The 18,211-nt window shown below is 57.1% G+C and overlaps 6 protein-coding genes across 6 annotated transcripts; 3 read left to right on the forward strand and 3 right to left on the reverse strand.

The window, feature by feature from the left end:
* Positions 1-543: 543 nt before the first annotated feature.
* Positions 544-1,801, reverse strand: BO72DRAFT_488202 (isopenicillin N synthase family dioxygenase; the record flags this gene model as incomplete). Its single annotated transcript, XM_040948028.1, has 3 exons — positions 544-1,236; positions 1,393-1,560; positions 1,640-1,801. The coding sequence occupies 3 exons, from the start codon at positions 1,799-1,801 to the stop codon at positions 544-546; spliced, it is 1,023 nt and encodes a 340-aa protein (XP_040798452.1).
* A 573-nt stretch (positions 1,802-2,374) lies between these two features.
* Positions 2,375-3,756, reverse strand: BO72DRAFT_515923 (uncharacterized protein). The gene is made up of 5 exons (XM_040949562.1): positions 3,490-3,756; positions 3,292-3,411; positions 3,086-3,210; positions 2,964-3,018; positions 2,375-2,906 (listed from the first exon to the last, which is right to left on the reverse strand). The coding sequence occupies exons 1-5, from the start codon at positions 3,734-3,736 to the stop codon at positions 2,611-2,613; spliced, it is 843 nt and encodes a 280-aa protein (XP_040798453.1). The 5' UTR covers positions 3,737-3,756; the 3' UTR covers positions 2,375-2,610.
* A 1,153-nt stretch (positions 3,757-4,909) lies between these two features.
* Positions 4,910-8,452, forward strand: BO72DRAFT_515926 (acetyl-CoA synthetase-like protein; the record flags this gene model as incomplete). The annotated part of the gene is made up of 3 exons (XM_040949563.1): positions 4,910-5,384; positions 5,433-6,379; positions 6,470-8,452. The coding sequence occupies 3 exons, from the start codon at positions 4,910-4,912 to the stop codon at positions 8,450-8,452; spliced, it is 3,405 nt and encodes a 1,134-aa protein (XP_040798454.1).
* A 373-nt stretch (positions 8,453-8,825) lies between these two features.
* Positions 8,826-9,731, reverse strand: BO72DRAFT_384745 (uncharacterized protein; the record flags this gene model as incomplete). Its single annotated transcript, XM_040941561.1, has 1 exon — positions 8,826-9,731. One exon carries the CDS (start codon positions 9,729-9,731, stop codon positions 8,826-8,828), a length of 906 nt encoding a protein of 301 aa, XP_040798455.1.
* Positions 9,732-10,754: 1,023 nt separating this feature from the next.
* Positions 10,755-11,973, forward strand: BO72DRAFT_530156 (oxidase ustYa family protein; the record flags this gene model as incomplete). Its single annotated transcript, XM_040950283.1, has 5 exons — positions 10,755-11,091; positions 11,163-11,303; positions 11,397-11,609; positions 11,670-11,695; positions 11,773-11,973. 5 exons carry the CDS (start codon positions 10,755-10,757, stop codon positions 11,971-11,973), a joined length of 918 nt encoding a protein of 305 aa, XP_040798456.1.
* Positions 11,974-12,337: 364 nt separating this feature from the next.
* BO72DRAFT_450697 (putative multidrug resistance protein) lies at positions 12,338-17,620 on the forward strand. The gene is made up of 10 exons (XM_040945317.1): positions 12,338-12,587; positions 12,680-13,205; positions 13,253-13,479; positions 13,562-13,838; positions 13,920-14,153; positions 14,216-14,925; positions 14,992-15,508; positions 15,574-15,685; positions 15,742-15,929; positions 15,986-17,620. The coding sequence occupies exons 1-10, from the start codon at positions 12,375-12,377 to the stop codon at positions 17,362-17,364; spliced, it is 4,383 nt and encodes a 1,460-aa protein (XP_040798457.1). The 5' UTR covers positions 12,338-12,374; the 3' UTR covers positions 17,365-17,620.
* Positions 17,621-18,211: the final 591 nt, after the last annotated feature.

Here is an 18,211-nt window from a genome sequence, read left to right on the forward strand (position 1 = left end):
GGAACTGCTGCGCTGCTGTTCGGCTGAAGGCTTTGCACGATGAACTCAATCTCAACTGTTGAGGTCAAGGGGACTTGGAGGCCGTCGAGGATGCAGGTGTCTAGGGTGCCCGTACACTGGGGTGGGGTCCGGGAATCAATCAGTCTGTCTCTGGTGGATATGCAAAGGCAAAGAGGGAAAGGGAGGAATGGAGAGATAGGATACCGCAGCCGAGGATGGTGTTGGTTAATTTGGGCATCGTTGGGGGAACATTCGTGCAAGACGGTCGGATGCGCACGAGTCAATCACGACAGGCGTGTAGGAGTGGATACGTGATTATACTGAAGCTGGAGCCACTCACAATATATTCCAAGCGGCAACCAGCACTGTCCGAGTTGATGTTTATGCTGTATGTACAATGCAGGTACAGCAGGTTCCCATTTCACATTGCCTGTACTGTACAACTGTGGGTCTGGTATTTCAAGATACGAGATCAGGTACGGGCACCGAAGAACACCAGCCCACATCGCAACCCTAACAACACTCGAGGCGAATGCCCGGTCGTCACCCACGATAGGCCTGGGCAACCCGAAAGCGATGATATTCCAATGCCGACATCTCCTCATACAAGGCGGGTGTCTCCGGTGCGAGAAACTGAGGGAGCGGCGCGACGGAGACCTCGCGGTCGGCCTTGACGAAAAACGCGTTGGAGAAGCGCTGCGGGACCAGCCCCTGCTGCAGCGTCTTCAGATGCGGCGCGAGCTCGACCCGATGCACTGCGGCCGGCAGTCGACCATTGGTCCAACGCTGCAGCGTCTCACTGATGCTGACGATCATCTCCGCCGGCGCCCCCTCCGGTCCCTGGGCCACGGGGAGGAACGCCTCCTTGTGTCCGGCCGCCGTGCTGGCGCGGTCCTCCATCTCGAGCCCCCCCGTGCCATCCTGAAACAGGCAGGTGATGACCCCCAAGTCGGTGTGCGGCCAGATGCGGTTGACGACTCCGCGTCGCAGCTCCTCGATCTCGATGGCCGGGTAGTGGTTCAAACGGAGCTCGCTCGCCGTGTGCGTACACCGTTCGCCAAACGCCCCCGCCGGCAGGCCCAGCGCCTGCTCGAGCGCCGCGAGCACCACTGAGCTGACCGCCGCGCAGTTGCGGTAGTACCGCTCCAGGAACTCCTGAAAGCCCGGCAGACAACGCTCATCTGGCCACCGGTTAGGCCATGCTTTGTCGTCGGGGGATCCGAGGTCAAAATGCTCCTACCATGTAGTGGGTTTTATCATCAGCATCAACGAAAATCGAGGACAAGGTGTTGGGGAAGAGAGGAAAGCCAGGAGAGAGAGGAGGGGGGGGGGCGGGGGGGGGCGCGGAGGATGGACAGGATAAAGAACGGAAAAAAGACAAGATAATCTCACCCGCGCATCGAATAGCTCTTCGTCAATATTCGTCTCGCCGAGCCCCGCGCGGTAAAGCTTGGAGGTCCTCTCCGCGCCCACGCAACTCCAGCCCCGCTGAGGCTCAGGCCCCGCGGGATGCGCGAGTCGCACTTTTTCCAAGCTAGGCAGAGCGAAGAATTTCCGCGTCTACCAAAGCGAAAAGGAGCAGATGGCTCTGTTAGTGGAGATGTTTCTCAGCCCTGTTCTATAAGGAGTGGCTACGAACCCAGTCGAAGAGAGCGCCAACATCCTCGTCCGAGAGGCCATGGTGGACCAGTTTCACAAAGCCAAACTGTGTGAGTTCCCGCAGCAGCGCTTGAGCAAACGCCTCTTGCTGCGCGACTGAGCCACATGTATAGGCGGAGAGATCGAGCGGTTGACCGGACATGGTGTTGAATGGAGTCAGAAAATGACAAGAAATGAAAAAGATGGCGTGAGGGGATCGGGTGACCGGCGAGGAAGGAGAATCTGGCTGACCCTTATACTATTCGGGGCAGCCAGGTGTCTGCAAAGTCTGGCGGCATCAGCTCATTTCCGACGCACTCCTTCACATCGGAACCAACTCAAGAGGGGGACGGCATAGTGGGCCGGACATGACGACGAGACGAGACTAGGTTTGTAATCCTGCGATTGGTTTCTGGGTAAAAATCGCGCGAGACCTTGATCTCTCGTATCATCCACGAAGCACGGGGGCCAACTTCCCCTCCTTTCCGCAGTATATTGATCCATCCAGTGAGTAGAGATGCGGACCCACTGGTGAGACAAGCCCCTTTATCCTGCGGCCATCGGTTCGGATCTGATTGTTCTATGTGATGATAGATTCCACCAATGCAACTCGGGCACTCGAGCTAATCACCGGAGTGGATTCCTCATCAATAGACCAGAATTTGTTCAGGCTCTTAACTCCTCCTATCTGTCATAAAACTACATGTAGAGGATTCCTGAAACCAGGGACAGAAGACCGCCCATAATACTTTCTGATTGAGTTTCAATGAATGGCACCTCATGGTGCAAATCCCCGTGGATCTCGAGCTCCGTTTCATCGAAAGAACCTACAGCAATAGCGCAGTCACATCCAAGCTACCCACACCCCTTAGCTACCTAATTTCGCTCCCTACCCATAAAAGGCATGTGCGTCTAGGAAAGGATGAATCCAAGATCTAGCTAGACCGAGATTGACACCAATAAAGTATACCCTTAGGGGATCGCGCTCAAATCCTCCAGAGTATGCAAATGATCCCCCAAGACGACATCCACCTTCGACCCATCCGGCTTGATAGGAGCTTCAGCCACTCCACCGTAGAACTGCAGCCGCTTGGGCCGCAGCCAGGTCTGGAGGCTGTCCCAGTTAACGCAGCGCCGCTGGGCGGGGGGGCGCCGAATGCGTCGGTGCTCCTCTTCCGGCCACCAGTACAGCGATCCCACCGACAGGTCCGCCCGGCACATGGCCCCGTCGCGAAGAGCAATCAAGCAGTGATCTGAGACACCCCCGACTAAATGTCAGTAGAGCCCATCGTACAGTCTCCGGTCCGTGGGAGTGAAATACTTACCCAGGTGGTCCATCATCTCGGGCTTCTCGACTTTCCATTCGCGCTTAATCCAATCCTACCACCCCCCTCATGGTTACCCGATATCCGTAAGAGGAAAGACAGGGTAACAGCAGGGAACGTACCAAGCAATGAATCTCATGGTAGACCCGCAGGATCGCCATATACCCGCCATGCTCCATGCGCAAGGAGTTGGGGTTCAACGCGTTGACACTCCGGAGGTCTTCCTCCGAGGCCCGGAAGATCTCGTCTGGAAGAATGCGGTGCGAGTTAGGGCTGGCGCTTGGACTTGTGCGGTTCTACCCGCACAGCATCGCTGGTAGTCACTTACGGATTTTGAGCTCCTCCCATGCACGATTCAATTCCGGGGAACCCAGTTCCCCAGCGAAGGGATTGGGGGCGTCGTAATCCACCGGGGTGGAGACCCAGCTCAGCGAGGCACTGGCGGGGGCTAGAGCTCGGATGGTTATTTTCGGTGGGCGTTTCTCACCCCTCTCAGGGGACATCGCTGGCAGGGCTCATCACTTACAGTAAGGGACCCGAGGGCAGTAGCCTTTCACGGTGAGGATCTTGTTGACCACGAACAGGAAGAAGAAGATGTTGCCGAGCAGTACGAGAGAGTTCAGCATGCCGGGAAGCATGGCCCAGAGGAGATGGCTGCGGGGCTGGTGATGCGCCATGACGGGGGGGGTCTCGTCCCCCGGCGGACACGAGGAGGCCTCTGCCTCTTCCTGGTCCTCTGTGCCTTTCAACAGAGATTCCTCGTCTGGATGCATAGTGCTGTGCTGGAATGGCGAGTGAAAGCAATGGGCAGAAGGGTGAATGAGTGGATGATTAGATGGTCCTGGGAGGGTGTTGGGGGTTAAGGGCTAGCAGGAGTCTAGGGATCTGTGGGTTGTTGAGATCCTCGGACCGCTTGCTACCAAGCCATTTGGCCCCAGGGCGGGGCCTGCTACCTCTCTTCAGTCCTGCAGATTGTGCAGGGAAAGCAGGATTCAGACCCCACCATATGCTAAAGCCCTCAGGTAGATTGGGCTGTAACATGAGCATTGGACGGCTGTTCTGTTCAGGGATATCATAATACTGTACTGTATGTAATGTGTATTGAAACAAGTTATACAAGATCAAGTCTCAGTACGGTATGATTCAGTATGGTAACAATAGTGAGGGACAGTCCTGTACGGTATCGGTATGCAGGGACTCGGGACCAGCCTGTTTATCAAATCCCTGATTCAACCTAGACGGAAGAAGTGAATGATTGCTTGTTGTCTGATAAGCTTTGACAGCCCTGCCATTGGTCGCTTGGCACAGCCTCGGAGCAAGATGGCTCCAGCGTGGCTAACTTAGTACATACCTAAGTAATACCTAAGTTACCTAGCAGTTACCGTAGTATTATACTAAGTTGAAGATTGGCCACGCCTCGCCCCGTCCGTGCGTCGTGATAATTTATCGATCGAATTATCCAGTACTTATCTACCAGTGATGACCTCGATCTCTCTCTACGCGGGGTATCGTGACATATGCGGGATTCACTAACAATCCATAGTATAGCCTTGAGTCTACCGGTAACCTATCACTTGCTAGTATTCTTATTCATATGAGCGACCCTGGTTGTTGAAAGAAGCGGGGTAGTATTACTACGTATAGCATACAATATCTGAGAGGAGGCCAATTGGCGGGAACAAATTCCCTTCGAGCAGACACGAATTTCCGCGTCTTGTGGCACAGTGGGTGGTATCGACAGGTTTCACCTCTTTAGTCCAGCACGCCATCCGGCTAAGTGACTCGGCTGGCTGAAAGACACAGCGCATGCGATCATACTTCGTGAATTCCTGCAATCAGCTTCGAAGATAGACAGTCTGCTATCAGTCAGTCCCATACTCGCGGTCAATCTCTTCGTGTTATTACGAGTCGTCGCAGAGAGCCCATTCCAAGCACCACACGCCAACATGGGGGACTACCAACCACACTTGCCTTCCTGGACTACCAATTTGACCCCTCCTGTCAGTCATGATTACTGTGCACATGACCTGATCGGTGCGCAGTGCCGTGCCCATCCCGACGCGCCAGCCATCAGTTCCTGGGATGGCGAGATGACGTACAGGGAGTTAAATGCCCTCTCGACACGCTTGGCGGACTACCTGATTGCGCATGGGGTACAGGCCGAGGTCCTGGTCCCGATACTCTTTGCCAAGTCCCAATGGATGATTGTGGCTCTCTTGGGCGTGCTCAAGGCGGGCGGAGGCGTGATTCTCCTGGCGGCCTCCACCCCGGAGCACAGGCTGCAGCAGGTGCTAGACCAAGCCCAGTCGCCGATTGTCCTGGCCTCCGCCTCCTGCGGGGCAGTCTCTGGCCATATCCTCCGTGGCACTCACGTTGTGGTGGTTGACGATGACTTTTTGGCCCAGTGCTCTTCGTCCTCCGGTAGCGGCGAGGGAGCCCCGGGGGTATCAGTATCACCAATGAGCTCAGGCTCAACCGCGAGATGTGGCCCCCATAATGTTGCCTACGTCGCCTTCACCTCAGGATCGACAGGCGCCCCCAAGGGAGCAGTGGTGGAGCATCGGAGCCTCTGCACCAGTGCCCTAGAATTTATCAAGACGGTGCAACTCGATCCTCGCGTGCGGATGTTTCAGTTCAGTGCCTATTCCTTCGACATCGCCGTCCTGGAGATTGTCTTCACCTTGCTCTGTGGCGGGTGCATTTGCGTCCCTTCAGAGGACGAGCGGATGAATGCGCCTGTGGCGAGCATGGTCCGCATGCGCGTGACGCACGCCTTCTTCACACAGTCCCTCTTGCCTTCGCTCGATCTACATCAGGTTCCCACACTGCGCGTGGTCCTGACTGGTGGGGAAACTCCCAAAGAGCACACTGTCCGGCAACTGGTTCAGTCCTTCCAAGTGTACGGAGTGTACGGGCCCTGCGAATGCGCTGTGGTTGCCGCCGTCGTGCGCGGCGCGCACTCCGAAACGGATTTGGGCGCCCCGTCGGGCTGCCGGCTGTGGATCGTCGATCGAGACGACCCCAACCGGCTGTGCGGTAGCGGTGAGACGGGCGAGCTCGTCATTGAGGGCAGCATCGTGGGCCGCGGATACCTGGCCGACCGGGCGCGCTCGCGGGAGTTCTTCATCGCGCCCCCGGCGTGGATGCGTGCCCTGAACGTCGACCCGGTCGGTCGGCTGTACCGCACGGGCGACATGGCCCGATATGACGAGCAGGGAAAGCTGTGGTTTCGAGGCCGCCAGGATAGTCAGGTCAAGGTCAACGGGCAGCGGCTAGAATTAGGGGAAGTCGAGGCTCGGCTGCAGACGGAACTGCAGTGTTTGCGAGAGGATGTTTTCTGCGTCCTCGCTATGTTAATCGCTGGGCATACCGGCGGCGGAGGGCCCGGGGAGAAGCGTGGCCCTGTCCTGATGGCGGTCATCGGGGTTCATGACGAGCCTTCTCTTGGATATCTAGACTGGGACCGGGGCTCACGGCTGGCGGTGGTGCAGACCTCACCCACCGAGCAGAGACGGTTTGACGCCATGGTGGTCGCCATGCGTTCCCGATTGCGCGCTTCACTTCCAGCGTATGCCATTCCGTCCTTGTACATCCCCATACGCAGCGTGCCAGTCACTGTCAATGGCAAGACGGATCGCGAGCGACTGCTAGCCATCCTCGCGCAACTTCCCGCAAGCGAGGCGAGACGTTTCACGGGCCCCTCTTCAACCGATGCCCGAGCCCTAACTTTGACCGGTCCTGAGAAACAGCTCCGCGACGCATGGGCTGCCGTTCTTAGAACCATGGAAATTGGACCGAAGGATAATTTCTTCAGTCTAGGCGGCAGTTCGATCCTCGCCATGGAGCTGGTCTCCCAGGCTGGCAAGCGAGGACTCCATCTGACGGTAAACCAGGTCCTCCTGCACCCTCTCTTAGCAGATATGGCAGCCGCAGCGGTCCCTGATTCTTTTGCCGAGCCCCAGACCAGTGTGGCGCACGACCTGCCTGCCTTCTCTCTTCTCCTGGATTCTGAGCGGGAGGTTTTGCTCCACAAGGCCAGCAATGACTGTCAGGTGCCTGTCGCTGAAGTGGAGGATATCTATCCCGCCACCGCGCAGCAGATCTTTTCTATCCACGCCGGAATCACCTCGCGGTCCTTCCAAATGCAGGCCGTATACGCGCTCCCCGCCATGCTGGACGAGCAGCGCTTTGCCCGCGCGTGGGATCGGCTGGCCCAAACTCATGAGATCCTGCGGACTCACATGATTCGCCATCCCTCGGGGTCGGGCTATGTCCAGGTGGTTGTGAAGACCGGAGCTGGCCTCGCTTGGCGCCGGGGGACATCCCTCCAACATTACCTGGAGGAAGAGCACGAACACATCGTCGGAACAGGCGACCCGCTCTTCCGACTAGGGATCGTGAAGGATGAGCAAACTCAGGGCAAATACCTAGTAATGACGGTGAATCATGCGGGCTACGACGCCTGGTCGCTATCGCAGCTGTTCCTAGCGCTGCGACAAGCGTATGTATCTGACGGGTGCCCCCCTCCTTCACCCCCAGGGCTCAAGTACAAGACCTTCATTCGGCAGATCGTGGCAATGGATCGCGACGCCGCCACCCGATTTTGGACGCACCATCTGAAGGGGGTGGATACGCGACCTTTCCCCCCTGTCGCTATGGACAAAAGCCAGCCCGTGAATTGTGACACCCTTCTTACACGGCTGGTCCGACTCGATGGCCAGTCCCCCGGGCCAATGGCGTTATCCACCTTGGTCAACGCCGCCTGGGCCGTTACCTTCGCGGAGATTCTGCACTGCCCCGACATCATCTTGGGCGTTTTCGGCCACGGGCGCTGCGCCGATCTGCCCGGGGTCGGGGATCTGATCGCACCCACCATGACCGCATACCCGCTGCGCATCCGTGTCCTCCCGGGGCAGACCGTTGGGACCCTGTGCCGTCAAATCCAAGCCGACACGGCCGCGATCACCGCATATGAGCAGTTCCACTTCCGCAACATCGCCCGGATCAGCCCAGAGATCATGGGTCTCTGCATGAGCGCCGTGCGATTGAACCTCTTGCCTAAGTTGGAGGCTGCGGCTCCATCGTCGACGGCGGGGACGACAGCCCAGAGCGCACTACCCCTACCCTTACTCTGGGGCCAGCTAGCCGTGAATCTGCCGTTCCGGCTGAGCTGCACGCTAGGTCCGCCGGGCGTGCAGATCGAAGCGATCTTCGACCTGGCCATCGTTGCGGTCTCCACCGTCGAGGAGGTCCTCCGGAAATTCGAGTGCGCGTTGCTACAATTGCACCTCGCGCCAATGGCGGTGGCGGGCGAGAGCCCGCGCGTCGACGAGATCTGCTTGGATGGCTGGGCCTCGTTGTCTGCGTCCGCGCTCACCGAGTCCATTACTGCCGCGTCGGAGGAGGCTAAGAGGCAGATGTTGGTAAGTTATTGGCTCAGAATTTCGTATTTCGATTTGATTTTCTCTGTGCATCGCGCGACACATTGAGCTAACCGCATCCACAGGAAACCAAACCGCAGGACTTGGACCTCCACCCTGACGAGTCGCGACTTTTTATGGTCCCGCGGTGGTGAGTGCTGGGCTTCACCGTAATCTCTCGCGCGCATTGCTATGCTATGCTATGTCTTACAAAATCTCGACCCAGATATGTAGCTGTAGTATCTGTGGAGCTCATGATCTTGACATGCCTGAGAATGGTGTACTCCATACATTACGGTCACAAGCCACAACTGCTGAACCTGTACGGTTGAGTTCACGGTATCCAAGTATATACATTCCAGACTAGACACAATTGCGAGAAGTGATACAGGCCGCCTGCATATATTCAAATAAACTTATGAATTGCCTGCCATCTCACAATCTAAGAGGTCATCGCACTATTCCAGTCCCGGAGCAGGGGCACGAGCTGACCACAGTAGCTCCGCTCGGCTTTAATGTAGCGGCTGCCGTGATTCCCAAACGACCAGGCGATGGCGTTCATCGTCTCCTCGTCGTAGGACGGCGTGCCAGTGAAAAACCGGTCCAGACGCGGGTCGATGTGCAGGCACCTGGCGAGCTCGAGCTTCAGCGCGTAGAAGGCCACACGCTTGATGTCCCCGGTGCCATAGTCCATCGTCACAGCGAAGGTGAAGCCCTGCGGATTCATGGAAAGACGCATCTGCTCGACCTCGTCGGGCTCCAGCGCCCCGGCCGGATGGGCGAGCTGCACGTAGCGATCGGCCTGCTCCAGCTTCAAGGGCCCGGGGGCCCGAAAGTAGATGTTCACTGTGTGGGAGGTGTAGTCGGCCGCCACATGCCGAACCCACTCGAGCCCGAGGCTGTGGAAGACGGGCCCATGTCGACGGATGGACTCGGGCACTGGTTCGACGGCGAGGATGTCGTCGATGGGCCGCATTCCCCCCAGGTACACCCACGCTTTAGCCAGCCCTCGCTGCGCGTCGAAGTCGCACGACTGCTCCGGGGTGCCATCGTACAGGCGACTCCAGGCGGTGATCAGGGCTCCCAGCGGGTGGTCCGCGGCGAGGAGGCCAGCCTTGATGGCGGCGGCTACCGTGTCCGTGACGCGGCGCTCGTAGAAGCGATAATTCAAGGCGTCTCCCGGTCGGTTGGTCGTGCGCCACAGGACGGCTCCTCGCTGGAAACTCGTCGCAAAGGCCTCCAGGCTTGCCCGGGTGTGGGATTCCGAATATGGGGCGTGGATAATCGCGCAAGTGCGTTCAACATCCTCGAGGAACCGCGCCGCATCGAATTCGTCTTGCTTGGGCATGTGCATTTTGTTTTTGTTCTCTTTTTTTTTTGAGCTTGTGACCAGATCATAGCTGGTAGGCTCTTTTCTTTGAATCGCGCTGGTCGACTTTATCTACGACGGGGTCTACCACTGCTTCGAAACGCTGACGAGAGCACGCGATTACTACCTGCAACTCTTTCCTCAGTCCTATCATTTACAGTATTCCTACCTGTCTAGCTTGTCACCTTGATAGGTTCAAATTGTTATTTTCATTCAAGAAGTATAATAATCTTTCAGAATTACCCGGCCCAAAGCCGCTCAACATACACAGCAATCCACATACCCGAGCCTGTGCAGTACTGTTATGGGGGGGTATTATTAGGTGCGTAACGTGATATAACCTATATAACGTACCAGCTGTAATATAAAGTAGGTCAGACTACGTGGCATTGCCTCCGCAGCGGGACTCCGGCCATGCTCCGTCGGGGGATCGACCCGTGTGCAATTGCTCACTCCCCGCACGCACGACCCTTTCCGGCGATCATCACGAATCTTAGCAATCCCATTGGCATCCGAGCTCCCTTATCACCCATCCTACAGTGCTTTTCGGAGTGTGTTTCATCTTCCAGGGTCGCCACTTGCTAGCTAGTGCATTAGTGCTGATGCCAATCACACCATCAATGCGACCTCCCAAATACGTACTGTACACACAGTACGGTACTGTACACTCTTCGGTATATCCTCTGTAATGAAAGAGTACTAGGTATTCTAGGTATCTGCGGTCACGATACCGTCCCCACAAGCGTACAGTACCAGTAATAAACGCGCAATTCCAATACCCATTGCAGTCTGTTCTAGGATCACTGGTTGTTTCCATTTGCTTAGTTCATCTGTCGTGAAGATGGCGGATCTCAATTCTCCGCGGTCAGTCATCTCCGAGCCTTGATACTGTACTCCTGTTGCTCCGGTGGGTCGAGTGCTTCTGCCGCCCACCTCCCACCCATCCCAAAGCAAGAAAAGGCACCGTGGATATCCATCACAAGCGAGAGAAACAGACGCACAATGCACGAAACCGAGCTTACGGACTTCAAAAGCCACCAGCGGTCGCTTCGGGCATCATCTGCTCGTCCAGGACGGACAGCCCCATGGATGCAGAACGTGCTGTTTCTGGTCTTGCACCTTGCGCTGGCCACCACATGGATTATTACACTCTTCTATCACAACCGCTTGTCCGTGTTCTTTGATCCGCCGGTGCATCCCAGTCGGCCGTGGAAAGGGTCGGGCTTCAACTTCGAGCATTGCCCGGCCATGTCGCATGATGACCCCCTACCAGACGCCCATCATGGTGCTGATACCGGGGGAGCCGGCGAGGCGTCCGGCTTACAAGAATTCGAGTTCGGTGAGTGTCGCCTCACCCACCCCGGGCGTGGCTCACTTGTCACTTCCCAACAACTGAGAAATTGGCGGTAGCATCTGCCTCGGAGGCAGTTGAATACGTGCCATATCGGTTTGAGCAGAGTCGATGGACCGGAGAACCCAGCGAGGACACAAGTCCCTATGAAGGGCCCCCTACCGGCGCGGTGAATCTGCAGTGGCGGCACTTGGTGGATGGTGAGCTACCATAGGAAGCACTCTGACCCCCCCCCCCCCCCGGTTCCATACACCGCATGGTTAGCTGACCCCAACGACCTCCATGCACCTCAGTTGGGATTCTGGCACTGAACCCGGAGCAGGAGGCCTCGCTCCTCGAGCCCACCATGCCGGCCACGGTCAACGATTCCACCGCTCTCATCCAGCTCGATGTCTTCCATCAATTGCACTGTCTGAACTCCATCCGGAAATATGTCTACCAGCCCGTCGACTGGCGGAACGACAACACGACCGACCAGGCGGCGGTGAAATACATTGTGCACATCAGTAAGCCTGGCGTATCTCCGCGATCTCGAGTGCATCCAATCCAGCTGACCTCCTCTCCAGATCACTGCATTGAGTACTTGCGGCAGGTAGGTATTGCATTCATCCGTGTTTCCTCGGCAAATGAAAGCAATCACTTATTTCTTCGCTTACCTTCGCGGACTAGGCTCTCATGTGCCACAGCGACCTCTCGGTGATTGTGCATTCCCCACGCGTGCCACATCCGGGGCCCGAGTATCCCATCTGGAAGGCCAACTTCTCCACCCAGCATACCTGTCGGAACTTTTGGAAGATCCACGAGTGGGCCAAGCAGTACAATACATCGGGGTTTGAGATTGAAAGATGGCATGATGCGGAATTTGCGTGACTCGGGCGAAGCCCTGAATGAGTCATTGAGCGTATAACCAAGCGGTTAGGGATTTCGGTTCAGTCAAAATCGTGGGGAAACTTTACATGGGTGTGAGGAAGTGGAGGACCTCGGATGTGGTGGTTGATACTTAGTTGGGAAGTGAATCAACAGTACTTAAGCAAGTACAAGTATATATAATACCCGGTATTGAGTTACCAAGCCGCAGTCGGCAATTACGGAGGACTCATGCTTGTTTAATCGTCTTATCATCCTTATCCTCCTAGTCTTACAGTAATTTCCTGGTTGTAATCTTATATGATGTCCCTCCTCCCCCCCTAATGCCATCGTGCCATTAATTTTCTCCCTCCTCTTCCTCCTCCTCCTCCTCCTCCTCCTCTTTCTACCCCTCTCTCCCCTTCATGGCCTACAATTGTCGCAGTAATGACCAGAGATTCGGTCCTTCGCTTTCCGACTGTCTCGTTCATTTCGACTTCACCCTCTTATTTGAACAGAGCATCCTTGGACTAATTCCTTCAATCCTGCTGATTCTCCTGGCACCGCCTCGCCTGGTCCAATTACTCCGATGCCCGAAGAAGGCCCCCATCACTCACCCTCTGGTGTACAGCAAAGCAGTAAGCAAGAAAAAAAAACCCAATTATAAAGACAATTTCCCATCCTCCCACGACCCCCCTCGAACTCTGAATAACCCGTCGCCTAATTTTAGACGGTCGCGATTGTCCTCCTAGGCCTCCGAGTGGCATTGTTGACGCTGTGGAGCATTCGACCCGCCACCTCAGCGTCCATTGCATCGGCTGCCGTGTCGTTGTTGGGAAGCAGCCTCGTCCTCGCACTCTCCACCCTGGAGCATACACGCTCAGAGCGTCCCTCCTCGCTCCTCTGCATCTATCTCTTGCTCGACAGTGTGTTTAATGCAACCCAACTTCGAAGTCTATACCTCCGACGGCACCTGACCGCCATCTCGATTGTCGCCTCCGTTGCTCTGGGGGCCGAGGTCCTGCTGCTCGTTCTTGAGACTGTTGACAAGCGCGCCTGTCTCTACGATGCTTTCCGCAGCAGGTATCCCCCGGAGTCCACGAGTGGGATCATCAATCGGAGCTTTTTCTGGTGGTTGAGCCCGTTGTTCGTTCGTGGCTATCGCAAGAATCTGTCCCTCGGCGACCTCGATCGCGTGGATCAGGAGCTGTCGGCTGGGCCGTTGCATGAGCGCATGCAGGTCGCGTGGGCGAAACGTATGTCCTGGATCCACCACGAGAGGTGAGGCTGACCCCACCGCTAGATCGATCCGAGCGCCGCTTCTCCTTGGTGATCGCCCTCTTCTATTGCCTCAAATGGCCGCTTCTTCTGACGGTTTTCCCCCGACTGTGTCTCATTGGCTTCACGTATGCCCAGCCCTTTCTCATCACCCGGGTGATCAGCTATGTCAGCGATGCGGACTCGACGCGGGATAAGAGTGACGGCTACGGGCTGATTGCAGCCACCGGCTTGATTTACCTGGGAATTGCGGTACAGTCCATTACCACCCCTATCACCCGACGTGCTGGGGGAAAGCGCGAGTATTGACAGTCATCCATCCGTCCATCCATAGCTCTCGACGGCGCATTACCAACACCGCCTTTATCGCATGATTACCATGTTTCGCGGTGCCATGGTCTCGCAGATCTACGCCAAAACCCTGGCTCTCGCGCGAGCTCCGGATGAGTCCGCCGCTGTCACCCTCATGAGCACGGACGTGGACCGGATCGCATTCAGCCTACGCCAGATCGCTGAGGTCTGGGCGCGCACGGTGGAGCTGGCGATTGGATTGTGGCTGCTGGAGCGCCAAGTCGGGTGGATCTGCATTGGTCCCACAATTGCCGTGGTGGGTACGTACGATACCAGTGCCCCCGCTTCCTTTTTCTTCACGTTGCCATGATCCCTGCATTCTAAGCCTTTGTCCTTCTCAGGCGCGTTCTATGCATCGTTGCACGTGGCCAAGAAGATCGGTCCCGCCCAAAAGACATGGGTGGGCGCGGTGCAACGCCGGGTCGCGCTGACTTCCTCCCTCCTCGGAAGCATGAAGAGCATCAAAATGATGGGTCTGTCCGAGCGCATGGCCCAAACCATCCACGGCCAGCGGCTCCGCGAGCTACATCTCGGGGCGAGCTTTCGGGTGTTTGGCATCTGGCGTAACACTATCTGTTGGTCTCACCCTCTTCTCACCAGGATCCTGCGAGAGGGTATCACTAACACCAGTGCCTAGCGATGATCCCGGTGGAGATCGGACCATTTCTGGTCTTTCTCATCTATACCGTTCAGTCCCAGCGGTTGACTACCGACAAAGCGTTCGGGACCTTGGCCATCATCTCCTTGCTGACGGACCCAGCGAGAGAGCTTCTTTCCTCCTACCCAACCTTGGTCTCGGCAATGGGTTGCATCGATCGAATCCACGCCTATCTATCCGCCGCAGACAAACCCAATGGCGACGTTGGTGCAACAATCCATGAATCAGGGAAATCTGGGCTTGTCCTGCAAAGCCTGCCTGCAAAGTCCGTCGATCGGCCCATCGTCGCCTTCCACGAGGCCGACATACGACCGGCGCCAGAATCCGAGACTGTTCTGCACAAGGTCAACTGGCAAGTCCTTCCTGGTTCGTTCAGCTTCGTTGTCGGTCCTGTTGGTTCGGGCAAAAGCACCCTCCTGAAAGCAATCTTGGGCGAGGCTGTCTCCACCCCTGGCAGCATCCAGATCAACAGCCGAGATATCGCATACTGTAGCCAGTCACCATGGCTGCAGAACCTCGTATTTCGAGACGCTATCACCGGCCCCGGGGCCGCCTTGGATGAGGGCTGGTACGCCACTATACTGGAGGCCTGTCTTCTGGATGTCGACATCAAGCGCCTGCCGCAGATGGACACTACTCTGCTCGGCAGCCGGGGTGTGACCCTGAGTGGCGGTCAGAAGCAGCGCGTGGTAGGTGGATTTCCATGTGCGGTGACCTTCGGATGCGATCCCCTGTATTGATAGTGCCCCTCCTAGGCCCTCGCTCGCGCACTCTACAGCCGACGGTCCGTTCTACTGCTGGACGATGTCTTGAGCGCACTCGATGCGAAGACGGAGTTGCAGATCGTGCAAAATCTGTTCGGGCCGGAGGGGTTGCTGCGACGCAATGCGTCAACAGTCGTTCTGGTGACCCATGCCGTCCGACATCTGCATCTGGCCGATCATGTCATTGCCTTGGACCGATCGGGCCACATTGCACATCAGGGACCCTGGACGGACTTCACCCGCGGGGAAGGACCGGGACTGCTGCACGAGGCTGCGAGCGCAGATGTTGGGTTGCAGAATGAGTCTGAGGAAGTTCCTGCGCCAAGCAAGCAAAGCAAACCGCTGCCGAAGGCGCTCCGAGGACCGACCGCGACCGATGTCAGTGACTTGAGTCGGCGGACCGGGGATCTCGCGGTGTATAAATACTACGCCCGCTCGTTTGGGTGGAAGCTCTCTTCAATGATGCTGGTCATGGTGGCGCTCGTTGCCGTCACGACCTACCTTCCACGTATGTTCCGGGGCTCCTGGTGCTATTTTTGACCTTGCGAGCATCGCGGCTAATTGACATGGCAGAGATCTGGCTGGAAATGTACACGACTGGCGCAGTTGGTCGTGTCGGGGTATTTTGTGCGGTCTACGCGGTGATCGCATCTAGCTGCCTTACGGCGTTCTATGTGTCTATGAGGTCAGGATACCCAGCGCCATCTAGAGCCCAGTGGCTGATTCCCATCCACCTCCTAGGATTGTGTTTATCTACCTCATTCCCAAGTCAGGTGGCAATCTGCATCAAACCCTCATCGACACCGTGACGCACGCTACCCAGTCGTATTTCGACACCATCGATAGCGGGGTCATACTCAACCTATTTAGCCAGGACATGTCCTTGGTTGACGCCATGCTGCCAGCCTCAATGATCATCACCCTACAAGGTCGGTGCTGTCTGCGAGTCCAACCAAAGGGGAGTGCCGTCTAACCATGAATCCAGCCCTGGCCAATGGACTGGCCCAGATCGGCCTCATAGCGGCAGGCTCCAGCTACATGGCCTTGACCATTCCGGGGCTCATCTGCCTCGTGTACCTCTTGCAAAACATTTACCTACGCACCTCGCGCCAGATGCGGTTCCTCGACCTCGAAGCCAAAAGCCCCCTGTACACGCACTTTATGGAGACGCTCGAGGGGCTGATGACGATCCGGGCGTTCGGCTGGCAGCACGCGTTCACGATGCGCAGCAACCACCTGCTCGACGAGTCCCAGAAACCGTACTACCTGCTCTACTGCATCCAGCGATGGCTTGACCTGGTGCTGCAGCTGCTCATCGGGACCCTCGCCGTGATTCTGGTCACTCTGGCCGTCACGCTGCGCACGTCCAGCTCGGGCGGGCAGATCGGGCTCGCGCTGAACAGCATCCTCGGCTTCAACGCCACCTTCCAGATGCTCTTCACCTTCTGGACCACCTTGGAGACCTCCCTCGGGGCAATCGCCCGCATCAAGTCTACCGCGCAGCTCACCCCGCAGGAGACCGACGGGGACGCGACCGCCCCACCGACCACCTGGCCGCGCCACGGCGAGATCGTCTTCCAACAGGTAAACGCCGCCTGGACCGCCGACCCGAAAGCCCCACCCTCCCTCCAAGAGGTCACCTTCAGCGTCCCCGCGGGCACAAAACTCGGGGTGTGCGGACGCACCGGCAGCGGGAAAAGCACGCTCCTCGCCGCCCTCCTGCGCCTGCTCGACCTCGACGCAGGACAGATCCTCATCGACGGGCTCGACATCCGGTCCGTGCCGCGAGCCTGCCTCCGCGACCGGATCATCACCATCCCGCAGGAGCCGTTTTTCGTGTCTGGCTCCGTCCGCGAGAACATGACGCTCACCCTGCCTGGTGGCGGGGTGGCACCACCGGGCAGCAACCACCCTGAGGCTTACTCCGACCAACAAATCCAATCCGCACTCACCTTGACCGACCTCTGGGCCACTGTCGCTGAGAAGGCCGGACACAGCACAGCCCAGGATCACAATCACAACCCGCTGGACGCGGCGATGCAGGACCTCGCGCTCTCCCCGGGCCAGCAGCAGCTCTTCTGCCTGGCGCGCGCGATCCTGCGCAGGGACACGGCGCGGATCGTCGTGCTGGACGAAGCGACGAGCGCGGTGGACGGGGCGGCGGATCGGCGGGTGCAGGCGGTGCTGCGGCGGGAGTTTGCGGGGCATACGGTGGTCATGGTGGCGCATCGGGTGGAGACGCTGGTGGAGGCGGATCTGGTGGCTGTGCTGGATCGGGGTAGGGTGGTGGAGGTGGATGCGCCGGGGCGGCTGTTGGCGAGGGAGGGGTCGGTGTTTGCGGAGTTGAGGCGGTGCGGGTTGTAGGGTGGCTGCTTTGCTTTCTGTGGGAAGCATTGTATCGAGCAGAAGAGAGAGGAGAACAGGAGGGGAATATCGCGAGAAAAGGGAGTTGCTGAGTGACTTACAATGCGTAACTGCACTTCTGTTGACGAGGCCTACATCTCATGCGTGCTATGTATTGTCTCGGTATTCAATCCTTGAACACCTTGGGCTTACCCTACGCTATATACACGATCCCAGCAAGTACTTATCGAGACTTACAGACTGCCTAGCAATACCGGATTAGTTTGAAATCAGCTCGTATGGCTTTAGGCAGGTCGGTGGCCATTTAGAACGGTCGAGTTATTTCCCTTGGTCTAATCAATATTCATTTCAAAGAGTGAATATCCCAGCATCACGGAAAGATCAAGGACTGCAGATTGCTCGCCCTAGTAGCCTCAGCATCCCAGCTTATCCAGTAAATTGCCGGGGTTGACGCCGAGGTGATCGATCCTACAAACGTGATCGCCGATGTGGAAGCGGGCGGTCGAATCTCCTTTGCCCTAACCACCAACGCAAACAACAAAAGACCACGCCACCGTCGATCTTTCGTACTGTCTATTGACGATTCTTACCCCGTGGTTGATGATAACCGGTGATAGAGCCTGAGTGCCGAACATAAGACGCACTGCTCCGACTTCTGATCCCTTCCCACGGCTATCTAGCTATCCGCCGCACTCAAAAAGAGGTTGAAAGAGTGCCCCCTCGATTCTATCCAAGTGATGGTTTCAAGCCCTGCGCGCTACATTGACGATCTCACCAATCGCCATGTTTTGTCTATTCGGGTCCAACTCCATCCAATTTCGGGGCCCTTCCGTCCACTCAAGCTTCA

Source organism: Aspergillus fijiensis (genome assembly GCF_003184825.1).
Source record: "Aspergillus fijiensis CBS 313.89 unplaced genomic scaffold BO72scaffold_48, whole genome shotgun sequence".
NCBI classification, from domain to species: Eukaryota; Fungi; Ascomycota; class Eurotiomycetes; order Eurotiales; family Aspergillaceae; genus Aspergillus; species Aspergillus fijiensis.

Excerpts from the sequence above, each read along its gene's own strand:
- BO72DRAFT_450697 (XM_040945317.1), top strand. The coding sequence starts at position 12,375 with ATGGCCTACAATTGTCGCAGTAATGACCAGAGATTCGGTCCTTCGCTT. Across the intron at positions 13,206-13,252 it reads GCAGGTCGCGTGGGCGAAAC|ATCGATCCGAGCGCCGCTTC; the intron begins GTATGTCCTGGA and ends CCCCACCGCTAG. Across the intron at positions 13,839-13,919 it reads TCCCACAATTGCCGTGGTGG|GCGCGTTCTATGCATCGTTG; the intron begins GTACGTACGATA and ends TGTCCTTCTCAG.
- BO72DRAFT_515923 (XM_040949562.1), bottom strand. The coding sequence starts at position 3,736 with ATGCATCCAGACGAGGAATCTCTGTTGAAAGGCACAGAGGACCAGGAA. Across the intron at positions 3,211-3,291 it reads ATGGGAGGAGCTCAAAATCC|ACGAGATCTTCCGGGCCTCG; the intron begins GTAAGTGACTAC and ends GCATTCTTCCAG. Across the intron at positions 3,019-3,085 it reads ACCATGAGATTCATTGCTTG|GATTGGATTAAGCGCGAATG; the intron begins GTACGTTCCCTG and ends GGGGGGTGGTAG.